General features: G+C 43.3%; 1 protein-coding gene across 28 annotated transcripts in view; it reads right to left on the bottom strand.

The window, feature by feature from the left end:
- The window catches only part of DOCK9 (dedicator of cytokinesis 9), a 283,449-nt gene that overhangs the window by 76,462 nt on the left and 193,720 nt on the right, over nucleotides 1-13,267 (bottom strand). For all 28 annotated transcript variants that reach the window (XM_027590615.1, XM_027590627.1, XM_027590636.1 and 25 more), the window contains exons 19-27: nucleotides 12,487-12,579; nucleotides 11,096-11,219; nucleotides 10,461-10,582; nucleotides 9,284-9,370; nucleotides 8,812-8,901; nucleotides 6,941-7,056; nucleotides 6,599-6,668; nucleotides 5,634-5,759; nucleotides 4,951-5,022 (exon numbers count right to left, since the gene is read on the bottom strand). In XM_027590615.1, coding sequence (XP_027446416.1) covers nucleotides 4,951-5,022; nucleotides 5,634-5,759; nucleotides 6,599-6,668; nucleotides 6,941-7,056; nucleotides 8,812-8,901; nucleotides 9,284-9,370; nucleotides 10,461-10,582; nucleotides 11,096-11,219; nucleotides 12,487-12,579 — 900 coding nt within the window. The remainder of the gene's footprint in view (nucleotides 1-4,950; nucleotides 5,023-5,633; nucleotides 5,760-6,598; nucleotides 6,669-6,940; nucleotides 7,057-8,811; nucleotides 8,902-9,283; nucleotides 9,371-10,460; nucleotides 10,583-11,095; nucleotides 11,220-12,486; nucleotides 12,580-13,267) is intronic.

Here is a 13,267-nt window from a genome sequence, read left to right as displayed (position 1 = left end):
GAAACCCCTACTCCTGACCTGTCCTGCTGTGGGATCTCCTCTCAGCGCTGCTGCAGCGTCCCCAGTGGCCCGGCCACCGCGATCTGCTCCTCTGACACAGGCTGCTGGTGTGGGGTCTGCCTCCCCAGCGCCTGTCCACACCAGATCAGCCTCCTCCGGCGGACCTGCTGTGCCCCATGCCCCCACCCTGCTGTGAGCCCGACACCTCTGTACCATCCTGCCGGCTGCTCAGCTCCTGCCGCCTGACCCCTGGCCTGAGTGGATTCTCCCTGACGACCCACATTCAGCCGTGCTGCGAAGGGCCCTATGAGCCCCGCTGCTAACAACCAGTCTGCAGACACCAGCGACGGGCTTCACCAAGTCCTACATGTCTTGTCTGGGCTCCAACAGCGACTGCTCCCCAAATCACTGCTTCCTTTACAAGGGAGCACTCAAATGTTTGGTTCTCTTTTCCTTACTGTGTTCCTCTACTCTCTAGGGGTTAGAGCACTCTTTTCTACAGGCTATGTCATGGCTCCCTGAGATATAATAAATAAGACTATTAGCTAATAAACTTCATTTTCCTGGCCTTACCTGGGTATGAGCTCTTTCTCCTGCTTCACGTTCATTCTCTTCTCCCTAAGTGTGGCATCCTTCCAGGTAAAGTTCCACCCCAACCTCCACAAGGCTTTATCATTTTGGAGCTCACACATACACCCTCTTCATTGTTCTCGAACTGTGCCCAGCCGAATGTGTTCTTCCTCCCAGCACAACGTCAGCTCCGAAGCTTGCCAATGTACCATCTATGCCATTTGCATAGCTAGCTCCTCTGTGCTCTGTGCATAGCCAACGACGGTTCCAAAAAACGTGCTCGTGGATGGAAGTAGGGATATTCACATGCTGCCATCACGCGTTTACAGTTTGGGGCAAGCACAGGCAGTCCATGGTACCTGAAGCATACCATCCTTTCCCTGCTTTTCATTTGAACACTCCTTCCTTGCTCCATTAAGTCAGGAGATGGTTGAAGGCTAAACACCTAACTGAGGTTATATATTCATCCTATCCTAGGACACATTTTCCAACCTGCAAGAAGTTCGCCTGTGGAATGCTAGCAATTTGGCTTGATTCAAGGTGGGAGGAGAGGAAAGTCCCAAAGGTCTGCTGAAATTATAGCTGCTAAATATAAGTGATAGAAAAGAAACACCTAAAATGTGTTGAGCACAGAGGCTGAGTGGGGTTCAGAGTTGGGAACTCCTTAGTAGGCCTTGATGAGGTCGGTTTTATATCTTCCCCAAAAACTGCTTATTGTAAATTCCAAGCACATGTCACCTATGGAACACTTGAGTCTGGCACGGTCATATGTAATCAGTCCAAACTCTGCAGGTCCATCTGCGGTAGTAAGGAAGTTGCTTATTTTAGATGCTAGTTAAAGGGAGGCTCTGATTTACAGCCTTCCTCAACAAATGGCACAAAGTGCAGTTTGATTGGCTGGGATGGGGAGGTGGACACATGTGGCCATGTCCATCTTCAGCAAGAGTGTAGCATTAGAAGCTGGCCTTCCAGCATGCACCTTCTACAGGGGCATCTCCTTCTACATAAATATGCAGCAGATGGAATGACCCCAGTTCCAGCAAGATTGTACACCCAAGCCTCAGCTCAACAGACTATGCCTCCAAATGCTGATCTATGCTAAATATTCTTGGCGAGGGCACTTTCAGCTGCACTGAAAGCATCAGTTGGCTCTTACATGAGTCTGTGGCCCAGGTGCCCCTACTAGACAGATGTGTGCCTGGTCATGGCATTTTAAGAAAGACTCACCAATGAGGGGAAAAAAATCAAGGTCAGGATTATAAACACATTGAATTTACTAATAATCTTCAGTCTAAAAGTATAAAAACTCTGAGGGGAATTTGATCATGACTTTGGAAATCACAAATGGCACAGGAATGGTGAATATAAACTTGTTCCCTCAATTCAGAACACTGCAATCAGGGACGAGGACATATAATTCTTAAGATGTAAATAAAGACGGACCTTAAAATAACTAATTCAAACACATAAAACTCATTACTCCTAAGGTATGAGGCAAATGAATAAAACCTTCAAAATATGTGAGAAGTTCCTAGATCTACAATGTGTGATTCAGGGAAGGAGTGGCATGGCGTCAGGTGACACAGAAGAAGTCAGAGGGGAGCCCTCTAAAAGTGAAATGTTAAACTCTCCAAAGTGCTAAGTAGGTATTTTGAATCTCTTTTTATAGTAAATTATGTTATGGTTAAGCGTTCTCCTTTTGGATGCCAGTGTGTTTTTTTTTTTTATGCTGGATAACAATTTTTAAATAAACTACTTCTAAAAACTCTCTGAATATTCTTTTAGGGCCAAGATATAATTAACTTACAGAAAAGGTTGTGCATGGTAGCATTTGAGCAGTCTGTTCTAAAGAGTTCCAAAAACAAACTATCTCCCAGAAGTGCCGGAGAGTTAAGTTATAAGGCTGGAAAGGGCAGGTCATCTGGGAGAAGCCGATTCTGACTCTAGCATGACTTCTAGACTGTGCTGTGCTGTGTGACCCTGGGCAGGGGACCTCACAGGTCTATACTCCATCTCAACCTCTGGGACACATGGGAGCAGCTGGACCAGAAGGTAGCTTTCAGGTCCCTACCATCCCTAAATTTCTATGGTTTAATTTAGCATCTTGAGGAAAAAAACACATGCAATTAAATTACTCTATTTAAATTTTCTATCAGAGTTCTCGGAAAGAGATGTTACTGATACTTATACTGATACTTATACTTCCTTTTTCTTTTTTAAGATTTTATTTATTTTGACAGAGAGAGAGAGAGAGAGAGCACAAGCAGGGGGAGCGGCAGGCAGAAGGAGAAGCAGGCTCCGGGTGCCCAGTGCGGGACTTGATCCCAGGACCCTGGATCACAACCTGAGCTGAAGGCAGATGCTTAACCAACTGAGCCACCCAGGAGCCCGATACTTATACTTCTGTGGGTGTTTCAGAAGTGTTCATTACCTCTTTGACCATTGCTCCCATGGTCTAGACATGCACTTTCCCACCTAACTTCTGTGACAGCACAAACCATGCCTCACTTAACTTTGTAACCCTTGAGCCTGCCTATAAGTAAGGGCTCTCAATGAATACTTTCTGAACAAACAGTTATATTTTTAAATATACTAAAGCCACCAATCTTTCTGGAGTGATTACATTTACTTAGAGCCAAAAATAATGAAAAATCCATTGGGGACTTGTTACAGAATGAATTGTGTCTCCTTAAAATTCGTATGTTGAAGTCCTAACCCACAGTCTCTCAGAATATGACTGTATTTGGAGACAGGATCTTTAAAGATGTAATTAAGTTAAAACGAGGTCATTAAGGTGAGCCTTAATCCAACAAGACTGGTGTCCTTACATGAAGAGAAGATTTGGACACAGACATGCATGGAAGGAAGACAATGCACAGACACGGGGGAAGACAGCCATCTATAAGCAAGGAGAGAGGCCTCAGAAACCAACCCTACAGACACCTTGATCTCAGACTTCTAGCCTCCAGAATTGTGTGGAAATACATTTCTATTGTTAAGGACATCCAGGCTGTGGTACTTGCTGTGGTAGCTCAAGCAAACTAAGGCAAGCCTACAGCCTATCCTGCACATGACATTTTTAACGTAAAAGTACTACATCCAAATGACCTGCGTGTGTGCATGCATGTGTATGTGCATGTGTGCCTGTGTGTGTGTGTGCATGCTGCCTACTGCCAAGAAGACAATCTGCTAGGTTTTTTACTTGGCAGGCTATTCTGGCATGATTTAGATGGTGTGTTACTCTGTGGAAAGCAGGGCCCACCTCCATCTGGCATCTGCCTGTGCACTAAAACTGGAATTAAAAGAAAAAAAAAAAAAGAAAAGAAAAGAAGGAAACCACCTGGTCAGGCACCAGTGCCCGTTCTACTAGAGGAAAGTGTGGCTTTCAGTTCTGAGCTGCCAACCTTCTGCCTGACAAAATCCAGCAGCCTTTCCCAAGGCTTTCTCCCAGAGTCCAGATCCCTGGTGCAGGGAGCTACATCTTCACCCTCCCTCCCTGTGGCTTCCCTGTCCTCCCTTTATTCACTGTGAAAGACTGCTGGGCACCATGACCTGCTCCCTGCACGTGGGCCCCCTGTTCTCCACGAGACTCAAGACCCTGCACAACACAATGCAGGCAGCATTCATTCATAGACATAACAGCAACTCCAAGAGTATGCACATCTCAAAAGGGACTTTGGCACTTGACCACTGAGTTTACCACATTAGAATCTTATAAAAATGTATCTACACTGCGCCTCAACCAGCCAGCAGTAGCCAGTCACACCCAGACAGGCATCAGTCCAGAGAGGCCTGAAGGTATCCCCAGGACACCTTCAGCATGGGGACCCGGTGTCACACACACCCAGGCACCTCAGCAAGGAGTTATCTCCAACTCCCTTCACTGCTTCCAGGGGACGTGAAGTAACATCAGACACTCTCATCTAAGTCCCTGAGAAAGGTCTACAATGTTCAAGACTGGGTAATTACATTTACATTAAATCCTCAAACTGTTACTCTCATTTCAACAGACTTGAAGAATTCCAAGCTATACAAAGGAAAAGACAAGAGTTTTCTCTGGACTTAGTAACACATGCTTCAGGAGAGTGGGCTTTCGAGCCAGACTGGTCTCAAAACCTGGCCATTCGCTCCATTCGCTAGCAGTGCAGCCTCAGCAAGTAACTCGCTCCGGGCTCGGTTTCTTCATCTATAAAATGTGGGGCAGTACTTTATGATAGCCCTATGGCTTTATTACTTGGAATAAAATGCTTTCTTACTTGGAAAGCACCTAGAACTGTACTGTAACTGGCAACAGAGTGTGTTCACAAATGTGAGCTACAAAGCAACAGAAAGACTTGCCCCTAAAAGCCACCACACAAGCCCTGATAGGAAGTGACATACCTTAACTTTGGAGTTCTCTATCAAATGCTGAGCCATGGATTTTATCAAAACATCAAAGAAAAACCATGAATACTGAAAGAAAGAAAAAAAAAAAAGGATCCGGTGAGAAACCCAACAATTAGGAGGCAAGATGTTTACTCTCTTAGGCCGACAATGTTACAGACGCGAAACAGGTGCGACCCCAAAGCAGGGCTGAACCACTTGGCAAAGTATTATCAGACCAGAGGTGCATGGGAGCTGCTCTCCGGCTTTCGCATGTCCCACAACAAGGACTGCATCCCACGAGGAAGCTGGGTGCATATGTTCAGCACGGTACAAGCCAACGAGAGGCACTGCTGGATTAGATTTGTGATCTTTCCTCCTGACTGAGCCTCCCCTGCTGATGCTGCCTTTATAATCTCCACCTCGGTGTCCTCCACCCATTCAAATATGACGACTTCTTAAAACTTAAGAGCCCGTGAAATTTTAAATATAGTAATATTTTGCAGGTCTGTTAGAAGCACAAATATACGCAGCAAAGTTGGTCCCAAAGAACTAACTCTTTACCCCTTTTTAGGAGATGGTGACTGTCTCTAAAAGCACACAAGAAGGGTGAACTGATCAGGCTACGGCATTCGGATTTTCTTCCATCAGTTTCAATACTGCAGAGCCACACTGCCCCCCCACCCCACCACCCCACATACCTTAAGGAGTTTATTGCTGGTGAGGAAGTCAGCAGAAGGCTTGAGAATTGTGGTCATGGCTTTCGTCAGTTCTTCGTGCACTGTCTTGTATTCGGAAGCAATGTATGGCTCAGCCTTGTAAGCATACTTTGAAGAAAAGGGAAAGATATTTTAATGTCCTGGTTATCTAGGATGGGCTGAAAGCAGGAGAGGCTCCAAGGGATGGCGGTGAGGGACTGAGGTACAAGTGCAGGGTGGGAGAGGAAGGTGTGGTAACGGAAGGAAGGAAGGGTGACACAAAGAGGGAGTCCAGGATACCTTCAGGGAACCCGTAACAATACAGGAACCACCTGTCTCAGGTCAGTGGTCCTCCAGCCCACAATTCTACCTCCCAAGGACTTCAAGGAATGTGTCACCTGACACTGGGTGACTTGATTCCGTAGCTATAATTTACAGACGTGTCTAAGACTAAATAGAATGTATGTAACTTTTCACAATGGTAACCGCCACTCTGTCTACTGAAGTGTTACATAAAGGAAGAACCTGTTGATATTCATCCTAGTGACATCTCTTGCTGTCCCACATAATTATCTAATTTGATGGAGGCCAGTGCTAACCTTCTTATCTCAGGAGAAACAGTTTTACTGCAAATTTTAGTTGGGAAAAAGAAAGATGAAAACAATAGGGCTATACCAAAGGCCTACTAAGAGCGACTTAAAATTTTTCTTTAAAATTCCACATCATTATTATTTGCAAAACCCATTATAAGAAATGTACATTGAAAAAATAAAATTAAGTAAATAAATGAATGGCTGCCCCTCTCTGGACTTCCTCTCATTCAGGTATAAGCACTGGCTAAGGTATAGAAGAGAAAGCAGAGGTATTAAGTTTCATCCCAAAATAACTAGATTTCTAAAAAATGAGTCCTTAGAAGGAAAATTGGAGAGCCACAGATTTAAATGATCGGGACCGTTTATTTTACATACCTTAACATATGACCTCAAGTGGCTCTCCAATCCTTCCTCATGGCACTGGGCAACCACATGAATAATGACCCTACACACCACAGAAATGAATAAAGCAATGAATAGTAATGTGAAAATGAAAACATTTCATTATTACACAGTAGTTGCAGAACAATGATGATGCTATTGGCACCACAGGAAACAAGGAAACGAGGAATTAGATGGGGTCCCTATACATGGGATCAAAAGAAATTTCTTAAATATAATGGTCAACACATACTAGCATCCCAGATGTGTATGACCGCGCTCCAGATGTGGACAGACTGAAGGGGAAGAAGGTATCCGCCCATCCGCCTCTCTTACCGTGTCACATTGACAGCAACTTCCTCCTGGGCTGCTCTGGTGAGGACGCGAAATAGCTGGTTTAGGATGGTGGGCAAGAAGGCGATCATCACGTGGCCTTCCATCGCATGCAGGCTCTACAGACATGGAATGGCATTTGTGTTATCTTCTTAAAAGGAGATCAACCCTGCTCTCTCTCTCAAATAAAGGACAATCTTAAGGGAAAAAAAAAAAAGAGAGACCAACCCCACGCAATTTCCACTCAGTTCCAAACAAGGATGGAAGAAGTCTATCTAAACAATGGAAGGCAGTGGCAGGCAGAATAAGGGACAAAGATGTTCACATGTTCCTAATCCCCAGAACCTGTGAATATGTTACATGGCAAAAGGGAATTAAGGCGGCCTTAAGGTAGGGGGACCATCCTGGATTATTCAGGTGGACGAAAACTCATCACAAGGGTCCTTAATGTCGGAAGAGGGAGGTAGAAGGAGAGAGTTAGGGGAGATGTATGTACCTAAGGAAAGAATGGTCAGAGGTGGAACACTGTTGGCTTTGAGATGGAGGAAGAGGTCACAAGCAAAGGAATGAGGAATGAGGACTGGGCAAGGTCAAGGAAACAGATTCACTCCCAGAGTTTCCAGAAAGGAACTCAGCCATGTTTTTAACACCTTGATTTGAGCCCAGTGAGGCCTGTGTCAGACTTCGGACCTACAGAAGTGTAAGAAAATAAATTCGTAATGTTTGAAGCCACCAAGTTTGTGGTAATTTGTTATAGCAGCAATAGAAAACTAATACAAAGACCCTTCTTAAAGTCATAAGGCTCTCTGGAGATACCTGAAAGGGTACTTGGCCAAGCAGTGATTTCAGAACTCTCATTCCATGTTCCTTGCTGAAGTCAAACTTGTATTCCATTTCTCACTTTTTTTTTTTTTTTTTAAGATTTATTTACTTGAGAGGGAGTGAGCAAGCATGCGGGGGGGAGGGCAGAGGGAAAGCGAGCATCTCAAGCAGACTCCCCCCTGAGCGTGGAGGCCAATGCGGGGCTCAATCCCAGGACCCCGAGATTGTAACCTGATCTGAAATCAAGATCTGGCCGCTTAACTGACTGAGCCACCCAGGTGCCCCCATTTCTCACATTTCTTATATTTTGTCCTCATGCCTAGGATGCTCTTTTAGCTACTCTCCTTTTAAAAAAAATATTCCCATGGAACCACACTCTGGATAAAGCTCCCCTAGATAAACCCCACCTTGCTCTCACTATTCCATGATGCTGGGAGCCTCCAACCCCTGCACAACACTGGGGTTGGGCATGTGCCTTCTTTCTGTTTTTTTCAGGGTTTTTTTATTTTTATTTTTTTGTTGTTTTTTGTTTTTTTTTCCCCTACCTAGCACACATTCTCCAAGGTTATGTTATCTCCTACAGTGAACTAGAAATTACTTAACCATGGGACTAAAGCACGCTTCTTATGTGCCTGTTACTGTGCACTGCACCCGGGGAGCATTCAACAGACAGGCCTGTGTTAGTGAGTGATATAATGAGTTATTTTCTATGCAGAGAACAATGTGTTTTGGGCTGGGCCTAAAAACAGTACATGTGGGATGAGGATGAAGGCAGGAGTTGTCCTATTTCTTCGCTTTTTCTTCTTTTCTTAATTAGTTTTTTTCTTTTAATTCCAGTATAGTTGACATATAGTGTTCTGGAGCTGTCCTATTTCTGAATCCACTTCTTGCCACCATCTAAAACCACACAGAAGCTATCAACGTTGAGAGTATCTAGCTAAGAGCATCCTTACAAGGTTCCCGAGTGGTAAGAACAATACCTGCCACCAAAAAGAAAACCCAACCTACCCCAAACTCATTAAAAAGGAGTTACTAAGAAAGTCATCTGATACCTTAAGGTATTTTACAAGTTCACTCCCTAAGGCTTGGGCTCCAGATTCAGTTTTCTGGCAGTACTGGAAAAAATTATGTAAATGCTGATCCTGGGAGAAAAAAAGAGAGAAAGAAAGAAAGCCTATTAGCATAATGCTGTGGAAATAGGAGTACCTGCTTCTTGCAGCATGCATGTTTTATTTAGACTATGAAACTGATCATACAAAAATGAAAACATCAACGAGATAAAAACAATTTTTAAAAAGATTTCAAAGATCCTCCAACAAAAGAGGAAATTGTTGAGAAATGTTACTTATACTATTCACTTGTATCAGTACATAGGAGCACCTTATAATGTACTTTCTTCAATGAAGGACCTCTAGAGTAAAAATATATCCGTATGACGTATCAATGAGGATTTTGTTTTGCCAAAAAATCATGCAAACTCCCTCACTCGGCAATCACTGCTATTGCTAGTGGAATAACACATACCTGAGTATACACTGTGGAAACCAGGTGAGTTGAAACTTTTAGCAGTGGTTTGCTTCCGTCTACCCATTTAATTTCTGGACCATAATGCTGAAAAGATAGGGAAGGGAAAAAAAAATCCCAACAGATTAGTGATCTTGGCTTCAAACACCATGTTCACAGAGGGTGAGGTGTCAAAGGCCCAAACAGCATCAGTGACTCACTAGTTATGGCTAGCTAACAGCAGGAATGCAACCAATACTAATTTCCGCCCACTTTCTTCCCCCAAGTACAGTGCTCTCCTTCCTGGATTTTCTAAGTTATCTTTTGCTTAGTTGCAGCTGTAGAATTACTGTCCACTTGAGAGGGAAAGAATGCTGTGTCACCAATGACTTAGCCAAACCAGAGCTCAGGATCGTGAAAGTGATGGCAGAAGATACCTCATCCAGCAAACAGGACAGCAGAAAAAGTCCTAACAAGGGGAAAGGGCTAATCATCTATGGGTGCTTATTTTGACTTCTGAAACTTCCATTTTTTCTTGTTCAGACTAGCAATTTTAACTGAATGTTATATGATTTCCCCTGATTTTGGAATATTTTGACAATCTGTCAGTAACATGGACCCAAATTTGGCACTACTTAAATGCAGAGAAACATTAAAAGCCATTTAAAATGAAATGAAACTTTACCTAAGCTTGTTATAAAACTGAAGTCTATAAAACTTAAGATGGCTAAAAAAAAAAGCAAAACCAACTAACTGGAGAAATCTAAGAAAATTCAGGCTTTAATGAATCAGAAAATGTATCAGAATGGGCTACCCTGTGGGCGAGATTTGTTACTAGACTTACCCTAAGCTGGAAGACAATTCCTAATAGTTTGCGTGACTCTAAGAACACATCCTTACTTGAGCATGGCTAGTTTGCAGCGAAAAACTTCTACCTCATCCAGTGGCTCCAAGTCTCCATTCCCCTGCTGAGACACTGCTAGTTCAGGGCTCCTAAAATGCCCAAACCATAATTCTAAATTGTGCTGTCAGTAGCACTGCCTTCCACTGCCCTAGGTTTACTTGAAAATGAATAACTAAAACTAAAATGTTGGGACCAGCAAAAATACTGTGTGCGTTTTTGGTGTTATTCCTGCTTTAGTTGATTTTTCATGTTTTCTGAAGGTCCTGGGATAAATCAATCTTAAAAGTCCTATACCCTGCCCATCCCAAGCTCCTGGTAGCCAAGGTAGCCAGATGGGAGATTGGCTGAGACAGGAACGTGCTGTTCACTAGTCACCACCCTTCCATCCTTCAGGAGAGGAAGCCAGGAATATCCAACTGTTGAAACAAAGCACAAAAAACTTCACTGTAGGTATGTGAAAACGTATGAAAGAAAGTCAACGCCATTAAACTGCCTGATCTTTAAGGCCCTGAATCTAGTCTCTGCAGAACATTGTCTACAATGTACTTTGGCCTCTTTGGGATTACAATTCTAAAATGATCTTTTATAAAAATTTACATATGCAGATCAGACACGCTACCTTCCCAAACTTCATCTAAAAACTCCACAAAGGGGCACGCCTGGGTGGCTCAGTAAGCGTCTGACTTGGGCTCAGGTCAAGATCTACGGGTCCTGGGATGGAGCCCTGCATTGGGCTCCATGCTCAGCCGGGAGTCTGCTCGTCCCTCTCCCTCTGCCCCTCCCCCGACTCATGCTCTCCCCCCCTTAAATAAATAAAATCTTTAAAAAAATAAAAATTCCGCAAGAGGATGAGAGTTCAGAATCAAAATAAAACTTAAGAACCTAATATGTAAGTTATGAACAATCAAGGGAATGATGAAATCCCAAACCTTGTGTTTCAACAACATCCTTCTTCTTTGTGCTCCCTTTACTTGAATTATCACAGCTGACATGGAAGAATGTGAACAACAAGTGGTGCTTTTCGTGCAGCTGGGTGGGCAGTTCTATTTTAATCTGCAAGGAAGACAAAATAACAACCTTTTTAATATCTTAAAACAAAACTTCTCGACGAAAGCAGCCATATGACATGTCACTTGTGCACTGGGCCTCCAAACTCATATTAACATTTGCAGTCAAATAAATCAGAGAACATAAACTGTGCTAAAGAAGAAATGGATCCATAATACACTGTTATGGGCTGAATGTGTGTGTCCCTATCCACCTCCCAAATTCGTATGTTAAAATCCTAACCCCTCCAGTTGATGGTATTTGGAGGTGGGGTCTTTGGGGGTGATTAGATCATAGGGTGGAGCCCTCATGAACGGGATTAATGCTCTTACAAGAGATCCAACAAAGCTCTCCCCCGTCCCTTTCCACCATGTGAGGGTACAATTGTGACCAGGAGGAAGATGGCCGTCACCCAGCCATGTTGGCTTCCTGACCTACAACTTCAGCCTCCAGAACTGTGAGCAGTAAATATCTGCTGTTTACAATCCACCCAGTCTGTGGTATTTTGTTAGAGTAGCCTGAACAGACCAAGACATTCACCGACCAGAAATGGGAGAGCTGGTATTTCAACTCTAGAAAGAACTGGAAACCACGACATCAACCACTACATGAACTTAACACAGCAACAGCATGATGAAAAACCAGGATAGAACATTAGAAGTGAGATTCATATAGTAGTTTTCATGAACTACACTATCATTCTACATAAAGAAACCCAATAATGAGAAAGAAAGATTCTCAGGTCTGACAAATATTACTTAAGTATGAATTTGAAAGAATATATGTCAGAATATTAGTTGTGGTAGTAATAGAGGAGAGATTTTGACTTTTTCTTTTCTATTATCTGCATTTTCCAAGTTTTTAGAATGAATGTTACTTTTGTAATTAGAAAAGATGATGTAAAATAAATACTTCAACATTTAGTTCTAGCGCTGTAATTCCAGTATAGTATGCAGTTTCTCTTGTTTTTTGCTTTACTAAGCAAAGAACTTAAAGAGTTTTCCTTAAAACTGGTTAACTAGGTTTTCCCTTGAAAACCTCCTTGTTTGGGGGCGCCTGGGTGGCTCAGTCATTAAGCGTCTGCCTTCGGCTCAGGTCATGATCCCAGGGTCCTGGGATCGAGCCCCACTTTGGGCTCCCTGCTCCGCGGGAAGCCTGCTTCTCCCTCTCCCACGCCCCCTGCTTGTGTTCCCTTTCTCGCTGTCTCTCTTGTCAAATAAAGAAATCTTTAAAAAAAAAAAAGAAGAAAGGAAAAGAAAACTTCCTTGTTTACCTCATCATAAAATTCGGGGTTTTGGTGATGGTGTAAAACTGCAGCAAAGGCGCTTCTTGTGAACACTGGTCCACCAGGTCTGCCATAAATGCACTAAAGTAAGAGCAAAGAAAGACACCAGTATTTAATTAACAGAGTCAGAAATTAAACTCAGATAGAGGCATTCCTACAGCATAAACTTATAACCACCTCTGATGGATTTCTTCTACCTAAGAGACTCCAGACCCCGAAGCCCCCTTACTCCTGGGTCCAACCCAACCTCCAGTCCATCTCCCAGCACCACCTCCTTCCCCCAAGCACACACCCCTGTCCTTGCTGTAACTAGACAGCACCTTGTCCACAGTTTCCTTTCACACCTCCATGTCTGCGCTCATGTAATCCCTCTGTCTGAATGACCTTCCCTTCCATGTGCATCAAACTCCCATGCATCCATCCTTCCTGTGTGTTCCCTCAGCATTTTTTATACTAATTATTCAGGTTTGACAACAAACCATTTCTATGTGCCAGGAGTTTTTTCTCCATGATACCTTTCCCACTAAGCTGTGAATTTCGTGAGGGCAAAAACTATTATATTCTTCTTTGCATCTTTGTCTCCTTCCCTTCTTGCAAAGTCATTTCCCCATAGTTACAGTAAAGAATTTGGAGCCAGACTACCTGAGTTTGAATAGTGATTCCACTAATGGATTGCCTGAAGTAACTTATTTAAATTCTGTGCATTAGGCTCATCTAAAAAATACTGTTAGGGGAATTAAAGGAGGGTAATACCTATAAGGCTCTAGGC

This window comes from Zalophus californianus, chromosome 3 (genome assembly GCF_009762305.2).
Source record: "Zalophus californianus isolate mZalCal1 chromosome 3, mZalCal1.pri.v2, whole genome shotgun sequence".
NCBI classification, from domain to species: Eukaryota; Metazoa; Chordata; class Mammalia; order Carnivora; family Otariidae; genus Zalophus; species Zalophus californianus.
This window is presented reverse-complemented; position numbering and strand designations above follow the sequence as displayed.